Raw genomic sequence first — 19,595 nt, 5'->3', positions numbered from 1 at the left:
GTAGCTGACAGCACACTGGCAATACTGTACAGGGATCCATTAAACAATACCTGTGTTAGTTACTTGTGGCAGGAAAGTTCTGGTTGAATGTAAATACGCTTTCAGTGAATGGTCTTCTTTGACCATTCACTGAAAAGTAGGAGTGCTGAGTCATCAACAGGCACACATGAAAAGATAGAAAACTTGCTACCTTTTGGAGTACATCTTTTCTTACGCTGAAGTACAGGTATGTGCACACAAAAAAACACGCACACACACACACACACACACACACACACACACACACACACACCTACCCCTACCCCTACCTATGCCTTTCCTGTTAGCTGGGTGTAGGTGCACAGTACCTGGCATTCTGCATCCAGCCAGCACCACGTAAAAGCATAGGTGCATGTGTGTCTATCAATGACTCAACTTTTCTGTTTTTTGGTGCCTATTAATGACTCAACTCTTCAGCTGTTCAGTGAGTGGTCTTCTATGCTCCTATCATATGTGTGTTAACTAAATTTTTCTATTATCATCTGTTTCCTGTCATCTTTATAGACAGTGGCAAGGTTATAATTTAATTGATAAACACTTCCCTGAAACCAATAAATGCTTTCTCAATCCCATAAAAATATACTACACATTTGTTGCTGAATAAAATAAAATAGATAACTAAAATTTATCAATGTGAAACTAAATGCTAATGCTTTATTTCATCATAAAATGTTTATTCTGGTTATTTCAGTACCATCATCAGTAAATTCTACACTTCCAGAGACACTGAAATGTATTTTTTGAATATATACACAAGTTCTTATACATATATGTCATTAGTGTAAACTTTACTGAAGACTAACAAAAAAGTAATGGTAAAGTATATTGAATATAGTAATATAATTGCTGTGAAAGTGCATGTTATTTGTCTTAATGTTTTGCAGTTACTTTCTGACAAATTTATATGAGATTCATAGTACTTGAGCTATTTTGAATATTATGTGATGAGAGAACTTATACACTACTGGACATTAAAATTGCTACACCAAGAAGAAATACAGATGATAAACGGGTATTCGTTGGACACAAATGTTGTACTAGAACTGACATGTGATTACATTTTCACACAGTTTGGGTGCATAGATACTGAGAAATCAGTACCCAGAACAACCACCTCTGGTCGTAATAATGGCCTTGATATGCCTGGGCATTGAGTCAAACAAAGCTTGGATGACGTGTACAGGTACAGCTACCCATGCAGCTTCAACACGATTCTACAGTTCATCAAGAGTAGTCACTGGCATATTGTGACGAGCCAGTTGCTTGGCCACCATTGACCAGATGTTTTCAATTGGTGAGAGATCTGGAGAATGTGCTGGCGAGGGCAGCAGTCAAACATTTTCTGTATTCAGAATGGCCTATACAGGACTTGCAACATGCAGTCGTGCATTATCCTACTGAAATGTAGGGTTTCATAGGGGTTGAATGAAGGGTAGAGCCACAGGTTGTAACACATCTGAAATGTAATGTCAACTGTTCAAAATGCTGTCAATGTGAACAGGAGGTGACCGAGACGTGTAACCAATGGCACTCCATACCATCACGCCGGGTGATATGCCAGTATGGCGATAACGAATACATGCGTCCAATGTGCATTCACCTCGATGTCGCCAAACATGGATGCGACCATCATGATGCTGTAAACAGAACCTTGATTCATCCAAAAAATGACGTTTTGCCATTTTTGCACCTAGGTTCGTTGTCGAGTACACCATCGCAGGTGCTCCTGTCTGTGATGCAGCGTCAAGGGTAACCGCAGCCATGGTCTCTGAGCTGATAGTCCATGCTGCTGCAAACATCGTCAAATTGTTCGTGCAGATGGTTGTTGTCTTGCAAACGTCCCCATCTGTTGACTCGGGGGTCAAAATGTGACTGCACGATCCGTCTTCGTGGTGTAGCAATTTTAATGGCCAGTAGTGTATATAAACTTAGGTGGTGGAGCAGATAAGTATGTAAACTATCACACAATATGAGAGGGAGTAAATGCAACATATGCTTTCTCATTTAAGAAAACAAGGAACTTAATTTCCATAAAAAAAGCCACTGAAAAATAGCATTCATAACTGGTCACTGAAACAAGCAGCTGTTAGTTATGTACAACCGTATACAACTATTGACAATAAGACAGTGGGAATTTCAGGTAGGAATATCATCACTGTAGGGAAAGGCAGATAGCTACTTATTGTAAAGAAGACACTTTTAGTTGCAGACAGGCACAATTAAAAGACACTAACATAAAGCTTTCACCCACAGCCTTCATCAACAAAAGAGAAACACACGCCATTCATACCAACAAGCAAGCACAACTCATGCACACATGTTTGCCAACTCTAGTGTTTCCAGCTCCATGCTAGAGTTGGCCGACATGTGTGCATGCGGTGTGCTTGCTTGTGGGTATGAATGGTGAGTGTTACTCTTTTGTCGATGAAGGCTGTGGCCGAAAGCTGTATGTAAGTGTCTATTGACTGTGCCTGTTCGCAACTTAATGTGTCTTCATTATGGTAAATAGCTATCTATCTTTCCCTACAGTATTGTTACTATCAATAAGAAATGAATAAAGGCTTAACAGCACAGAGTAGTTGTGCAACATAAAAATAACACACAAGTTCAGTACTAGTGCAAGGATACAATCATGTGACAGAACTGTATATGACAATAATCTCCTTTCCATGGTCCTCAGCTGGTTTATGGTCAACTGCCCTCCAGCCACCATAAGCAAGAAAAATGTCTTTCAGTTTTGCTCTAGTTGTAAGGACAAAGAGAAATTTATAAAGACATATAATGACAAGTAGTAACAGAGAATCAATAGTATTAAGTTTCTGAGTCTTCACTTAGGATACAAACTAAACAGGGAACGTTTTACACTATGAAGAGGACAAACTTTACTGCTTTTATTATTTAGAATACTTTCTCACATTGGTGACCACAGTCGCAAATGTAGTGTATTATCTGTGATAGCAACGCAATTGGCTGCAGAAGACAACATCAGACACAATAATGGCATCTACCATGAATTTTAAAAAAATACTGGCATAACTGAAAAGCAGGTGTTAAGGGCTCTGATACCAAAACTATCCATTCATTTCCCACAGAGCTTAATATTGAACAATCAACAAATACAGCTCAAAAATGGATTTACGTGGTTTCTGTTGTCTCACTCTCTCTGCTTTGAAGATAAGTTTTCAAATTTGAACCTACAAAATAAATTATTATCAAAAGCAGTTCCACATTAACCCATCTCCCCCAAGCTCCAATATAAGTATTATACACGAAATTATTTTCACATAGTTTGTTTTTATACGCGTTTTGAAGGGAGGTGTACCAGTGCTGTGTTGGGAATATACATATGGATTGTCTTGTTAAGCATTATATCACTGTGTGCTGTACAAGTAAATTTTTTTAATGGTTGCATTTGTGGTGGAATCACCAGTGTGTGAATCTGTAGAAATAGTATTATAATATATAAATAAAAAGATCCTATCTGCATTCAAAATAATATGCAATGAGCACACACACAATGTCTCACAACCAAAATAATGAATTGAACAATAGCATATCACATGTAATCAATAACATTTCATGAAAACATTAAAATTGGCCCTAAAGTCAGTAACACAAATACAGAGTGCAACAAAAAAAAGTGGCCCTGAGAACAGAGTTCCAGGTATGAAAAACACACTAGAGGAAAGGAAATACAGTACCAACCTGACTACAGTAGATGTTGAAAGTGACCACCATTCATGTCTTCACACTTTTGGACCATGGTAAGTAAGTTGTTGAAGACGGATCAAAGCTGGACTGCCGAAATTGCTGCAATATCATCAGAAATGTTCTGCTGCAGTTCTTGAAGACTATGAGATTTTTAGCAATACACGTTAGACTTGAGGGCTCTTCACACAAAATAATTGCACACTGACAGATCAGGTGACCATCTAGGGTTGCGACCAGACTGACTGCTGCTAACAACACTGTCAGATGTGAAGATCATGTAAATGTGCTCCAAGGTTCGTTTGGCTGTATGGGCAGTTGCTCCATCCTGTTGAAAGTAACTCTAGGTCTTTTCCTCCTCTGTTAATGTGCCCAGTCATATCCATTCATCATGGCCACTATTATTTGCCCCACCCTGTATAATAGTCAGTGCAAAAACAGAAACGAAAAATAAATGCAAAGGCATAATAGCTAAAATGCAATACATATAAACAGATGTACAGTGCAGTGACAAGCAGAATTGTTAAAAACACTGTAACAAATGCTACTGATAACTTATAAGCAGAATTTTTCAAGTGAATATACAGCAAACGTCAGAAAACAACCCATCACCTAATTTCAAATACAGAGTTCTTCTACTACATAATAGCTTCAACATCTGTATCACCCAACTTCCAACTACACAGCAACAAAACAGAGGACTCTAATAAGCCCTAGAGAACATCTGATGTAACAGAGCATTCGGCTGTGTAGCATAACTGTATATAAACCACCACACTGCAAATAATAATGCATGGAATGCACACCATCACCCTGCCATATCCAATACTTTAGCTGCTTTGGAATTCATCTGTCATCCCATTGTTGAAAAGTGGTCTTGTCATATGCAGTTTTTGATGTCTTTTCCATACAGAGTTATAAGAAATGGTTCTCACAGAAGAAAACCTATATAACAAGGTTTAGGAGCTGCTGCCTTCATCAATATTTATACCACAAGTAAAAAATTTGAGCTTCAGAGTGACACTGTTTTTGATAAATTACAGCTGTCGTCAACCTAATGGTTGGTTTGAATTGCACAGTACATTACTAGGCATGGTCCAATTGGAGGTTGTACACTCTCGCCTTTCTCCAGCCTTTTAATAGCCTTGTCCAGCCCATTTATAGAGGGAGCTACAGTTTAATATGGGTTCTGAACCACTGTGCAATTTTTCACATCAATTCATTCTCAGAAGTGAAATAAGTGATAACAACCAACTGGAAGTCCAACACTGGATCTCCAGATTTGTAATGAGATACTTGCTGAGCTGTCAAAAACAAAAAAAGAAAAAAGAAAGAAAGAAAGAAAGAAAGTGTTTATTTTGTAACATCATCATCATCATTACGGGTTAATAAAGCTCTCATTACCCTATAAAATGTGTAGTATATTTCCTTCTCCATTTTTCTGCTCTCAAATAAGTAAACAAATACCAGCAATTGTTTTTCAGTGTAGTGTACGAATATCATATTTTCTTGCAGACAACAGGAACGCAAGGACAACGCTTCAGTGTGAACATCCCTCACAGATTTATGGTACACAACTACAAGCGATTCACATTCTGTGATCATTGTGGTTCCCTCCTCTATGGCCTTATTCGGCAAGGCTTGCAGTGTGAAGGTAAACATCATGTTTTTATACATCTTATATAATTTTACAAGATAATGAAGTATCTATAGGAAATAAATACAAGTACAAGCATATATTTTTTGACCCAAATCTTTTATATAAATATTTAGATGAAATAAGAATATCTGAGATGTTAAATATGTGTGGTCATTTGGGAGGTAATTTAAAGTCAGTACATGCATGATTTTTCATGAAGATCTGCGTGGTTGTATACCGTCTCTAAACATTTTGTAATTGAGGGAGATGTGGGGAATGGGAACAGCAAACTCCAACCATCCCATTGATTGCTTTTGTAAGAAGTATTGCATTGGGAGGAAGCCCCACTGCACTCACTCAGTTCAGTCACTGTATCTATGCTTTATTAAGCGTACTGGGCATCTACACTTACTCTGCATAGAAGGAATTTGTTTTGAAGATTTATTGGTAGATAACACCTGTGATGGAGTCAGAACTATTCAGTTACTCATTCTTGCTGAAACAACCAGAAAATATGACTTTGTCATTTTAAAATAATGGAGATCAACCTCAAGAAAAAATGTACGGGTTGTATGAAGAATACATAGGTCTCAGAAAATATAGAACAGAGATATGAAAATAAGGTAGTGGCAGGTGATCAGGCAGTTCAAGTCTTCCACTTTGCTTTTAGAACCAAACAAGATGAACAAGGGAGAGGAGTATAGTGTAAACTATCAGAAATCAAAGTTATCAATGAAAACAATCAGTTTTTGAAAATATAAAATAATAGGACAGATCAAAAATCTATTCACCAAGTGGCAGCAGGAGAACACACATACAAAGGTACTGAAATATCCAAGCTTTCAGATCCAGTGGCTCCTTCTTCTGCGAGAAGAGGAAGAAAGAGGGGTGAACGAAAAGGACTGGAGGGCTTTAGGAAATGATGAGAGTTCAGAAAAGTCACCCAGAACCCAAGGTTAGGGAGACTTACTGGATAGGATGAGAAGGTCCCATCTGGTAAGTCCTCCTGACCTGTAGTACTAGGTGACTTTTTCAAACTTCCCCATTTCCTAACCTCACCAGTCCTTTTCCCCTTCAACCCTTCCACCAGAAGAAGGAGCCACTGGCTCCATGGCTCAAAAAGCTACAAATTTGAGTACTTTTATACACGTGTTCTCCTTCTGCCACTTAGTGAGTAGATTTTTTATCCAATTACATTAGATATCTTAATTAAAAATAAGGAAATATTGCAAAATGATGGTGATATTGGTTTTAGAAGATTCAGCTGCATGGTTATCAACACCCTTGCAGGATTTGAGTGCTATGTGCAGTGAGATGAACTAGGTCTATCTTCCTGTGAAATATTTTGAGGACAGACACTCATGGGCACATTCTAGAGACTCAGAAAACTGTCTGGGAATGACAACACGACAGCAATTGCTTAACAGTATAATAAATGGCAAGTAAAAATTACCCATTAGAATGTGCATATTTGCATATGTGTATGTACCATTTTCCAACACTTTAATAAAACCTTATAAAATACTTAATAAAATTATAATTTGCTTAAAAAATCTAAATCTTTTTCCCATTTACATGATGTTGACTGAACTGTAAAAAAAATAGGGGAAGTACCAACTACTACATGAAGAAGTGAAAGTTGGTTAACAGTTCTGTACATGAATGTTAAAATTATTTAACTTAAATTAGGCTGTTCCAACACTGCCCCAGGGGCACAGGGCTGGAGAACACCAGTCAGCTTGCTCATGGGGAGGCATAGCTAGTGTAGGCCACCCACCAAGTATCCCTATTGCACAGGTTCTTCGAATACTCAAACAACTTATCCACCACTGTCCACAGTTGTAAGGCCGGGGTAGTGTGGTTGTGTATGCTGCAGCCCAGCTACCTGACTTCCTGCACCTCAGGTGTTTGCCCACCACTGTCCACTGGTGGACACTCAAGCTGGAACAGCCTGATTTAAATAAACACTCGATACACAGTCAGAACTGTAAATTTATGATTCAGATAGTCATTGGTGGTTCAGTAACTGGCTAAATACGATGAACCAGCCACTTTGAGACACATTAAAAAACTCTAGCACTCCCATGAGAGGGCCATCTTCTGTGTGCCGGGTGGGAGGGCTTGTATGTCCAGCAAAATTGAGAGCTTTGCTGGCAGTAGCATAGCTACTGGGGGCTGGGTGTGAGACTAACACTGCCATCTCATAAAATGGAATTGTTGCGGGTACCACACATCGGACTCTGAAGGATACGACTATGGGGCAGTGAACAGGCAAGGAAATAGGTTAATGAGAAGGAAAATGGATATTATTATAGCCAGATGGAATGTGAGACCTGGCAAATTGCAAAAAATTAGAGACTAAATGGATAAATATAGAGTGAAAGTAGCAGCACTACAAGAACTACTACAGAAAGGACAGGGAGTGAATACATCAGGGAAACATAAACTGATGTATAGTGTGGGTTATAAAGGTCATTATGCAACTGCAGCCTTTCTTGCACATATTAGAATTAATTTTAATACCTTCAGCTGCTGACGGGCATTGATATATATCAACAGGGACAGGTGAAAGTGTGTGCCCCAGCCGGGACTCGATTCTGGGATCTCCTGCTTACATGGTAGATGCTCTATCCATCTGAGCCATCGAGGGCACAGAGGATAGTGCGACTGCAGGAACTATCTCATGCATGCCTCCCGCAAGACCCACATTCTCACCTTGTATGTCCACACACTACATTCCCAGTGTCCCACACCAACACACACATTACTGGTGGAAGACACTCTTACCAAGTCCCATAAGAGTTTGGGAAATATGTGTGCATCTGCACAGAAGGAGAAGGTCATGGCCAGTATTGCCAGAACTGTATACTTATATGGATATGGTGTCTGTTCTTTTGGACATGTCCAAAAGAACAGACACCATGTTCCTTGAGGCTTTCCCGATGGAAATGTTGTATATATGGTTCTCAGGCGAGACATCGGATGTCATAGTGAAAACTCCACAATATTTCATCAGCGCAACTGCCCAACATCTTCAGGTGTGATGAACACACTGCTAAGGCATGACCAGAGCACCCTATTTATGCCAGTCTTAGGCAGGAAGTGCGCATGCGTGGAAGGCACCCAATTCGATGACCAATAGCGATGATATCAACCGATAGCTGGAAGGACAGCAACGCCATCTACAAGAAGAAGAACCAAAGACTTTGACGCACGCACGGAGGCTGCCGCTGCTGCTCTGTGCTGCCATCGGCCGCCCCAGCAACCTCTGTCAGAAGCCGCAAGCAAAAATGCGTGTTCGCGTAAGGCACGTGACTATCCTCCCATTGTCAACAGAATATTTATGTTGCTGGCAAATACCCATCCGACGTATGACCAATAGTACTCCTCTCTGCTCAATGCGACTTCAATATGGTTACTGATGGTTCCCAAGCTGTACTGAGCTGAAAGCCCGTGTCTCTGTTTACAAGATTTGTTGAGCTACACTGCTTCCTTAATAAAACTGTCACCGTACGAACTCGTCAACGCGAGAATTTTGGTGTGTTGATAATTCATAGATGGGCCTGCACTGAGACAACGCTCAGCCACTGCAGACATCTCTGGTTGCTTCAGACGAGTATAGCGTCGGTGTTCAGTATATCTCTCTTCTACAGTGCGACAAGTTTGTCCAATGTATGACATGCCACAGCTACAAGGAATCTCGTAAACACCAGGTCATCTTAGGCCAAAGCTGTCCTTAGATGAGCCCAAGAGAGCTCTGAGTTTTGCCGGAGGACGAAAGACACATTTAACTTTATGCCTCTTCAATAATCTTCCTATTTTTGAAGACACACCGCCGATGTATGGCGATGTTCTTTGCCTTCTTCCAGTTCCTCTTGTTGGGTAACCCGCTTCGGGTGTAAGGCACAGCAAATCTTCCATTCGGAATATCCATTTTGTTGGAAAGTGGTACGCAGATGGAATAGCTCATTGGATAAACTGTCTGAGTCTGATATGGCTCGTGCTCTGTGAACCAACATCGTAAGTACGCCACTTCATTGTGAAGGATGGTGACAACTGGTGGCCTGTAAGTATAAGTCTGTGTGTGTTGGTTTACGGTACACTGCGTGACCTAATGTGCCATCTTCTTTTCTCCGTACCAACATGTCCAGGTATGGAAGTTCACTGTTTTTTATTCTAATCTTATCCTCACAATCCCTGTGCAAGTGACACATATGGAGTTGTAGTATATCCCTAAAGTAATCATTTAAAGCCGATTCTTGAAACTTTGTTTATAGACTTTCTTGGGATAGTCAATGTCTGTCTTCAAGAATCTGTCATTTCAATTCCTTCAGCATCTCTGTGATACTCTCCCATGGTTTAAACAAACCTGTGACTATTCATGCTGCCCTTCTCTGTATATGTTCAATACCCCTGGACAGTCCTATTTGGTGCTGGTCCCACATACTAGAGCAGTATTGTAGGATGGGCTTCACAAGTGATTTGTACACAATCTCTTTAGTGGATTGATTGCACTTCCCCGGTATTCTACCAATAAACCAAAGTCTACCACCTGCTTTACCCATGGTTGAACCTATGTGATCATTCTATTTCATATATGTACGAAGTGTTACGCCCGGGTATTTGTATGAGTTGGCTGATTCCAGCAGAGAGTCATCAGTATTATAGTCATAGGATACTACTTTTTTTTCATTTTGTGAAGTACACAATTTTAAATTTCTGAACATTTAGAGCAAGTTGCCAATCTCCGCACCATGTTGAAATCTTATCAAGATCTGACCGAATATTTATGTAGCTTCTCTCAGATAGTACTTCATTACAGATAACTGCATCATCTGCAAAAAGCCTGATTTTACTGTTAACATTGTCTGCCTGGTCATTAACATACAACATGAACAGCAAGGGTCTCAACACCAAAGTTCGTTTTACACCTGACGATGACTCTCCATCCGAGATAACATGCTGTATCCTGCTTACCAAAAAGTCTTCAATCCAGCCATAAATTTTGCTTGACACCCCATTGATTGTTCTTTTGACAATAAGTGTAGGTGCAGTACTGAGCCAAATGCTTTTCAGAATCTACTTGGTTGCCTTGATCCAAAGCTTCCAGTGTGAGAAATGTGAGATTTGGGTTCCACATGATCGATATTTTTGAAAGCCATGCTGGAGGACATTGAGAAAGTCATTCTGTTTAAGATACCTTTTGTATTTGAGCTCAGAAAATGTTCTAAGATTCTACTACAAATTGACATCAAGGATATTGGATGGTAGTTTTGTGGATCACTTCTACTACCCTTCTTGTAGACATGTGTGACCTGTGTCTTTTTCCAAGAACTGGGTACAGTTTTTTGTTTGAGGGCTCTATGACAGATTACAGTGAGAAGAGGGACTAACTCAACTGCAAATTCAGTATAGAATCTGACAGGGATTCCATTGGGGCCTTCAGATTCTTTCGATTTTAATAATTTCAGCTGTTTCTCAACACCAGTGACACTAATACTTCTTTATTCATATTTTCAGTGGTACAAGAATTAAATTGGAGCAATTATCCTGGATTTTCCTTTGTAAAGGAACATTTGAAAATGGAGTTCAGCATTTCAGCTTTTGCTTTGCTACCTTCAATTTCAACTCCTCTCTCATTCCTGCCATGCCTTTGGTATTGTCCTTCAGACCAGTTACTCATAACTCTCCTCCTCAACCATGAGGTAGTAGCAGGACATAGTATTATATTACATTTGCTGCAAGCATCCCTGCCTGCTGTGTTAGATTTCTCATTTGCCTGGTTTCCCCAGCACAATGATATTTCCTTCCTTTGCCATTGTAGTACAGGAAAGGTATCTTGTATGTTTTAGTTCACTTTGATTGCTGACTTTGTTTCCTGATGGTCTGTAGGCCAATTAGAAAATCAGAACAGATAAGAAATTTATTCTGTCAATTGTAGATTGTATCTCAACTGCTCTAGCACTTGTAAGACTATGTAGAGTTCTCCATCAAAGACTGTAAATTAATCTGGAAGTTGAATCCTAAAGACAATGTCAGGGGAAAATACTGAGCAGCCAACAGTGTGGCCCCACCCAGACCCATCAGTGTAAATAACAACTAAATTTTGGCACGCATCTAAAAATATGGGGAATGAAGTCCAAGGTTTTCAGAAAGGTAGGTTGTGCAGCTCCAATACAGTACAGACACAGTTGAGCTGCAGCCAAACAGTGGCTCCGTAAAACAACAGAGAGAATCTGCCAGCTTCCCAGGCTCTGCCATTAGGATACTTTAAGATGTTTACATTCTTTGGAGCTCTTGTCTTGGGAGGTCTCAGGTGTAGCAATAAGGTGAGATTCTCATAAAAGATGAGGCTCAGAGACTTTACTGACTCCTGAAAGCTATGAATGGTGTCTCCCAGTTGCACTTCATGTTGGGCAAGGCCACACTGTGCACAATTAAAATTGACACTGACATATTTATGTAGGAAAAATTTTTGCCAGTGATTTTGCCTATAATTCAAGTTTTGTTAATGTTAATTAAAGCCGTCAAGCAGTCATCTTGAGCCTAGGAGATGAACAAAAGATTGAAAAATCATTCACGAAAGGAGAGTAATGGTTAGATCTCCTGACTGCAGACACTACACTCTTTATGGCTATTGCAAAAAGTATAAAACTGGACATACTTGGCTGAGGGACACCATTCTCCAGGGTAAATAGGTCTGAGACTGCATTGCCAACCTTGAATCCAAAATACTGTCCTGAAAGAGAGGGTCCCATTGCAATGGAAAGACAACCCCCGAAGCCCCATTCATACAGTTGTCAGACAGTAGTGTCACAGGCATTTCCAATATGAAAAAAATATTTCTGTCAAGCGCTGCCTACACAAGAAGGTCTCTTGCCTGACTGCTGCCATGCATTAGATTGTTGAGTGTTGAGTGGTACCTACAACAAACACACTGAAAGAAAATGAGAAGATTTTTGTTTTATAAGTCCGTACTAAGTGGTTGTTCATCATCATTCCAATGTTTTCCCTGCGCAACTGTTAATGCTACAATGTAATAACTTCTTGGGGTCATGTGATGCTTCATGAGTTTCTTACTTCCTGCCACACCTTTTGGTATTGTCCTTCAGACCAGTTTTGTTAAAAAGCATGAGGAACAACTTCTTCAACTCAGTATTCAAATGTTCAACATCTCGTTATGTACCTTTCTTGGTTGTGGTGGTGTTTGTAAGCCATAGATGACATGTGCTCTAATTCCTCCATACAAAAGATACAGCTGTGCTCTGTGTTGGAATGTGGGATCATGATTGGCATTAGATATAATTTGTCCGAAGTATTTTCTCATTATTTGTCCAACAGTCTCTACTGTAGCAATTAGAGCACCGGTGTCCTGTGTGGTCACTGTGATGTATGCATTGCCTGTCTCTATGATCCTTCTAATCAATCCCTATATCTTTGCTGATAGTGTGGAATGGGTAATAGATGTAAGAATTCCTCTCATGGCTGCTTTTTGTGCTTTCTGATAATACACAGAGACTTTACCCAAACAGTGCAAAAGGTTGCAAGAGTGTCAGCAGATGGATTATGATGGAACTTTTGTAGTGCTATGCCATGTCCCTGATGCCTAATAGCACTACTTGTTCCCCATGGGGTGACCATCTTCAGATTTCACACCGGACTTCAGGACAGACACAACAGCAATTATGTGGATACTAGTGACATTTTCTACCATATTGATGACGGGCTGGTGTTCAAATGAGCCAGGTTGCTTTAAAATGTACAGATGGCATTGCATAACATCCACTATGGTGTACTGGTGACAGGTGCTAGTTTGAACATGGCAGGTGACCCAAATGGGAAAATGGTCACTCGAGAGCAAGACCTCTACCACTTCCCAAAGGACCATATCAGCAAATATAGGAGAGCAAAGCAACAGGTCAGTGGCTGTGAATGATATTTTTGCAGATTGAAGTGTGTCACTTTCACTGTACTAAAGAGGAGGCAGACATTGTTTTGCAAGAATAACCTACCCACTGCTTGATCGCTAGGACAAGAGTATGTTGAGCTCTATTCCACATCATGTACATTGAAATCTCAAAGAGGAGAAAAGGGAGGGGCTGTACATGGATGAGGGGATGAGGTCCTCAATGGCTTCATTATCCACAAGTCTGTGGGATAGGAGATATAGGGAGCAGACAATTATTCTTCATGTTTTGTAAACCTGACCAGCTGCTGCTTGGTGCTGGGCTGTAACGGTAACAAGTACAGAATGGCATGTGTTGTGGATGAATACTACCGCTCCACCCTTAGTCCCTCACCATCTGTATCATTCTTCCTGTGGATGTTGTTGTCTTTAAAGAAAGAGTTGCCAAGGTTTAAAATGTGTCTGTTGTATGCAGAGGCATAAGGGCTCATCTTGTGTTAAAAGATTTACTTCTTTCACATGTTTTCTTAACAATGAAAATAATCAATTTTTGAAAATATAATTTAATTGGATAGATAAGAAAATCAAGTTTTGATGATGTGATGTAACTGAATAGATAAAACCTTTTTTTAATGTGTGTATTCTCCTGCCGCCGCTTGGTGAGTAGATTTTTTATCCATCCAGTTACAAGTTTTCTTAACCCATTAACATTCCACTGCAGTATAGGCACCAATAATCAGAAGGAGTTTTCTTTCACCCTATCTCTCTTTTTGGTGACACATATGGGACAGTTAGTGGAGAAGTAGAATGACTTCATGCTTCATCATTGTAAATTTCCAGTTTCCAATTCCTGCTCTGAACAAAACGATGATCTGAGCAATTTACTCAGAGTTCTGGCACTGAAGACAATGATGCTACTTTGTGGGCAACTTTCCTGTAGTTACTACATTTGCCTTGCCATTACACCTTACTGTGGTGTGACAATGTATTTGACATCAATAGTACCATATCGAGTTACGTACATGAGTCATATCTCCAACACAATGAACCTTGCATTAATATGCTCTGAAAAGATAGACCAATTGAATTTTGGGATGAAACTGGCAGTCTTCTGCTGCTTAGTGTTCTCTCTCCTCACATGTTTCTATTACACTTTGTATTTCCCAATCTTTTTGCAGTTCATTAGTGTCCATGTTAAATTAAAGTGATTGTAGTGGTTGGAGGATGTGATAAAGAGCTGAAAGGAAAGATGATTAAGGTTTAATGTCCCATGCTGACAAAGTGATTTGAGGCAGAGCCCAATAACACAAATGTAGAAAATGAAACTGACCATCTTACCATTCACCTAAATCAATTTAAGGAAAGCAATTAACACCAAAGCTTGGATGGCTGGTTGGGAATTTGAAAATAAATTTGGAGTGAAGGAACATTTGAAATAGTGTTCTGACAAGGTTTGATACTCACACCTGTTTTTCACCTACATGAATCATTTACCAAATACATTGGAGAACTAATCAAAAATTGGTATGTTTGTGAATGGTAAAACTGTACTCGTAAGGAGCCCAAAGACATCCATACCCAACACAGCTAGGAGAATAGTGGAACAGGTTTGCATCTGGTTCACAACAAACAAGCCTAAATTTTACAGAAATCCATATTATATGATACCAAACAAATAACAACAGATTACAGATACCAGAAATAGATATCAACAGGCACACCATAAAGGAAACTCAGTTTGTAAAATTTCAATGCATGCAGATGTGCAAGAAAATGAGGTGATACATGCATGTTATTAAGTCCACCAGAAAGCCTAGTTGTGTCTGCTTTGCAGTTAGAATCCTCTCTCATTGTGTTACTCTCCAGATGAAATTACTAACAAACTTTCATTCAGTACTGTCTTATAGCATATTCTTCTGTGACAATACAGCTGAAGTAACAAAAATGCACAGTATGAATTTTATGTAAAGCTCAAAGGCAAACATCTTCCTCCTTAGCAACCTTCAAATTATTACACTCATGTGCTGACACATTTATTCCCTAGTGGTACATGTGGTCAACCATAAGAGTGAATGAGGATGAGCTGTGAAAGTGACGAACACAATACTAGAAGTGAAAGTAATTTCCAAGCCTGTGTAGGATTCAGAAATGAGTGCCATATTCTGCTGAAAAATTCTTTAACAAATTGCCAGCAGATGTGGGCATAAAAGTAAAATAGTGCCTTATTAGATTTGCCTATTCTTTAAAAAAATATTTGGACTGAAGGATGTAAATTCTGGTTAAAGCGAATGTTCACATTAAACAGACTTCAAAATTACAGGAAACATAAACATCTGTCTGTGTAGTACACAGTAGATTTAAATAAATGCTTGTCTACCACTTAATTCCTCTAATATATGGTGAATGGTGAGTGGTCACCTTTGCTCTTACCATTACATGAATCACAAACTTCAAATTTAAAAATCTTGACATCTTCAATTTTTTGGTCCTGTCCTCCTCAGTTGCGCGTAATACTACGGTATGTTGATGATTTTCACTTATGGACCGTCTGCCAGCAACTGAATAAAACACAATTTTAGTGCCATACGCGTTTCGCCTTTATTTTCTGCAAGGCATCATCAGTGGCAGGTTGCGTAGACAGTTTCTTACATATTATGCTCCTGTTGCATTTTTGGTCTTGTTCTTCTTCCTATGAGCGCCAATTTGCTGTTTTTTCTGCATTCCACAGCACTATGCACTGAACGCTTTTTTTAATGCAATGTTTTGGTTTCTGTTGCCGACTGTCAAATGACAGTCGGCAACAGAAACCAAAACATTGCATTAAAAAAAGTGTTCAGTGCATAGTGCTGTGGAATGCAGAAAAAACAGCAAATTGGCGCTCATAGGAAGAAGAACAAGACCAAAAATGCAACAGGAGCATAATATGTAAGAAACTGTCTACGCAACCTGCCACTGATGATGCCTTGCAGAAAATAAAGGCGAAACGCGTATGGCACTAAAATTGTGTTTTATTCAGTTGCTGGCAGACGGTCCATAAGTGAAAATCATCAACATACCGTAGTTTAAAAATCTTGCCTATGAAATGGCATTGGTGTAATTAATCAGATTTATTTCTGTCTGTGTTTGTGTATGGTATTATAGTTTTAACACACACCTTTCTCTTTCTAGTATGCAACATGAACATTCATAAAAGGTGTCAAAAGAATGTTGCGAACAACTGTGGCATCGACACAAAACAAATGGCAGAAATTTTGGCTGCCATGGGCATCACTACTGACAAGCTGACACCTCCAAGGCCAAAGGTAGACATTTTGAGGATGTAACTGTTTAAAAATATTTACTTCTGTTTCATTATTTTATAACACAGTGTGTTATTTATGTGCTTTTTGCATATGTGTGTGTGTTCTCAAATATGCATAAGTGAGCTTATGGGGATTGACTCAAGTCAGGAACTGAGACCATGAAATCTTTGCACAAGGTATAAATAGATTACTACTTGCAATGAAAACAATGAAAAAGAAACTATGAGAGCACTTATGCATAACTATTCACCCAGCTCTTAATCCTTTCTCATAATCTATTGGTAACATTTTAGTTATGAAATGATTTCCATTTATTTCTAAACGTAGAGGTATTGGTGAATAACATTTGTATTCCAATTCTTTCATAGAAATATACTGATCATTCTGTTATGGTGAGCTGAGAAATAATGCCTTAAAGCTGTTTAAGTGAAAACTCTTAAGGCTTTTTAAATAAAACAAATGCTATTTACATTCTACATTTTTGTTCTTCATGTCTACATATTTATTTCTCAACATACTCATCCTGATGATGAACACATTTTTCCCAACAAGAGACCAGTTTGTTGATATGTCATGTTTGACTCTGTTGATGGAGCCACATCCTCACCTTTGTTTACACCGATTCATCACTATCAACACGACGCCCTTGAAGGTGTTTTTTAAGTTTTATAAACAGCTGAAAATTGGATGGGACCAAGTCAGGACAGTATGGAGGATGATTGATATCAGTGAATCCAAGCCATCAGATTGCTGCAAATGTTGCAGGACTCATTCTGGCATTGTCAAGCTGAAGGAGAGGGTGCTCCACGCATGGAGGAACTATTCGAATTTAAGCTTGATTACAGCATGCTGTTTCTCATGCACCAATGTACTTACATTATGTACTGCCATGTTGACAGCTGCAATTCAGAATCCTCTAGCAGCAGAGGCCTGCAAATGTGTAGACATGAAGACTAAAGATATAGTCCTTCTCCTAGGCATCCAGGGATTTTATGCATGCCAGCCATCTCTCTTCTGCAATTCTGATGATGAGGTGTTTCATACAGGGTGTTACAAAAAGGTATAGCCAAACTTTCAGGAAACATTCCTCACCATGTTAGAGCTCATTTTATTACTTCTCTTCAAATCACATTAATCATGGAATGGAAACATACAGCAACAGAATGTACCAGTGTGACTTCAAACACTTTGTTACAGGAAATGTTCAAAATGTCCTGCGTTAGCGAGGATACATGCATCCACCCACCGTCGCATGGAATCCCTGATGCACTGATGCAGCCCTGGAGAATGGCGTATTGTATCACAGCCGTCCACAATACGAGCATGAAGAGTCTCTATATTTGGTACCAGGGTTGCGTAGACAAGAGCTTTCAAATGCCCCCATAAATGAAAGTCATGAGGGTTGAGGTCAGGAGAGCGTGGAGGCCATGGAATTGGTCCACCTCTACCAATCCATCAGTCACCGAATCTGTTGTTGAGAAGCGTATGAACACTTTGACTGAAATGTGCAGGAGCTCCATCGTGCATGAACCACATGTTGTGTCGTACTTGTAAAGGCACATGTTCTAGCAGCACAGGTAGAGTATCCCATATGAAATCACGATAACGTGTTCCATTGAGCGTAGGTGGAAGAACGTGGGGCCCAATCAAGACACCGCCAACAATGCCTGCCCAAACGTTCACAGAAAATCTGTGTTGATGACGTGATTGCACAATTGCGTGCGGATTCTCGCCAGCCCACACATGTTGATTGTGAAAATTTACAATTTGATCACATTGGAATGAAGCCTCATCCGTAAAGAGAACATTTGCACTGAAATGAGGATTGACACATTGTTGGATGAACCATTCGCAGAAGTGTACCCGTGGAGGCCAATCAGCTGCTGATAGTGCCTGCACATGCTGTACATGGTACGGAAACCACTGGTTCTCCCGTAGCACTCTCCATACAGTGGTGTGGTCAACGTTACCTTGTACAGCAGCAACTTCTCTGACGCTGACATTAGTGTTATCATCAACTGCATGAAGAATTGCCTCATCCATTGCAGGTGTCCTCGTCGTTCTAGGTCTTCCCCAGTCGCGAGTCATAGGCTGGAATGTTCCGTGCTCCCTAAGATGCCGATCAATTGCTTCGAATGTCTTCCTGTCAGGACACCTTCGTTCTGGAAATCTGTCTCAATACAAATGCACCACGCCACGGCTATTGCCCTGTGCTAATCCATACATCAAATGGGCATCTGCCAACTCCGCATTTGTAAACACGTTCGTGATGAACACTAACCTGTTGATGCTACATACTGATGTGCTTGATGCTAGTACTGTAGAGCAATGAGTCGAATGTCAACACAAGCACCGAAGTCAACATTACCTTCCTTCAATTGGGCCAACTGGCGGTGAATCGAGGAAGTACAGTACACACTGACGAAACTAAAATGAGCTCTAACATGGAAATTAACATCTTTTCTTTATTTGTGTGTGAGGAATGTTTCCTGAAAGTTTGGCTGTACCTTTTTGTAACACCCTGTGTAATGATCTTGAGTATCAACCAGTTGAAACATGAACAGTGTATGCCTTGTTGGGCCTTACAACTAGTCTGTAATGTCTTGTTTCCTTTGTTACATGTGCATGTCATAAAGGGCAGTGCTTTATCCCAACCCCTCTATTGAACATAACTGTACATTCAGATCTTGTCTGCTGGTGTCTTATTAAAGTGTTCTGTGAGGTCATGGGAGACAAATTGTCTCCTGTGGATGATGTTGCAATGTGAAATTAACTCTGATATTGGTCTCAACCGGAAACGTTTCCACAACCAGAGACCATCACACAGGGTGCTCCGTGCTTCAAAATGATATCTTCATGTCTTCTACAATGCACCTTGCAATTTTCAGAGCTTCAGCAGTTGGCACAGCTTTGGTGACAGCATAGCAGGTGAGGTAGTCAGTGCAGACTATTATTCTTTGATTTCCATTTGTCAACTTTGCGAACCTCCCCAAGAAGTCAA

At 39.8% G+C, this 19,595-nt stretch overlaps 1 protein-coding gene across 2 annotated transcripts in view; it reads left to right on the top strand.

The window, feature by feature from the left end:
* Nucleotides 1-19,595, top strand: part of LOC124805447 (calcium-independent protein kinase C) — a 236,400-nt gene that overhangs the window by 93,695 nt on the left and 123,110 nt on the right. For both annotated transcript variants that reach the window (XM_047266011.1, XM_047266020.1), the window contains exons 6-7: nucleotides 5,263-5,401; nucleotides 16,461-16,594. In XM_047266011.1, the coding sequence (XP_047121967.1) occupies nucleotides 5,263-5,401; nucleotides 16,461-16,594 (273 nt within the window). The remainder of the gene's footprint in view (nucleotides 1-5,262; nucleotides 5,402-16,460; nucleotides 16,595-19,595) is intronic.

The sequence above is a fragment of the Schistocerca piceifrons genome, chromosome 1, assembly GCF_021461385.2.
Source record: "Schistocerca piceifrons isolate TAMUIC-IGC-003096 chromosome 1, iqSchPice1.1, whole genome shotgun sequence".
Classification (NCBI taxonomy): Eukaryota; Metazoa; Arthropoda; class Insecta; order Orthoptera; family Acrididae; genus Schistocerca; species Schistocerca piceifrons.
This window is presented reverse-complemented; position numbering and strand designations above follow the sequence as displayed.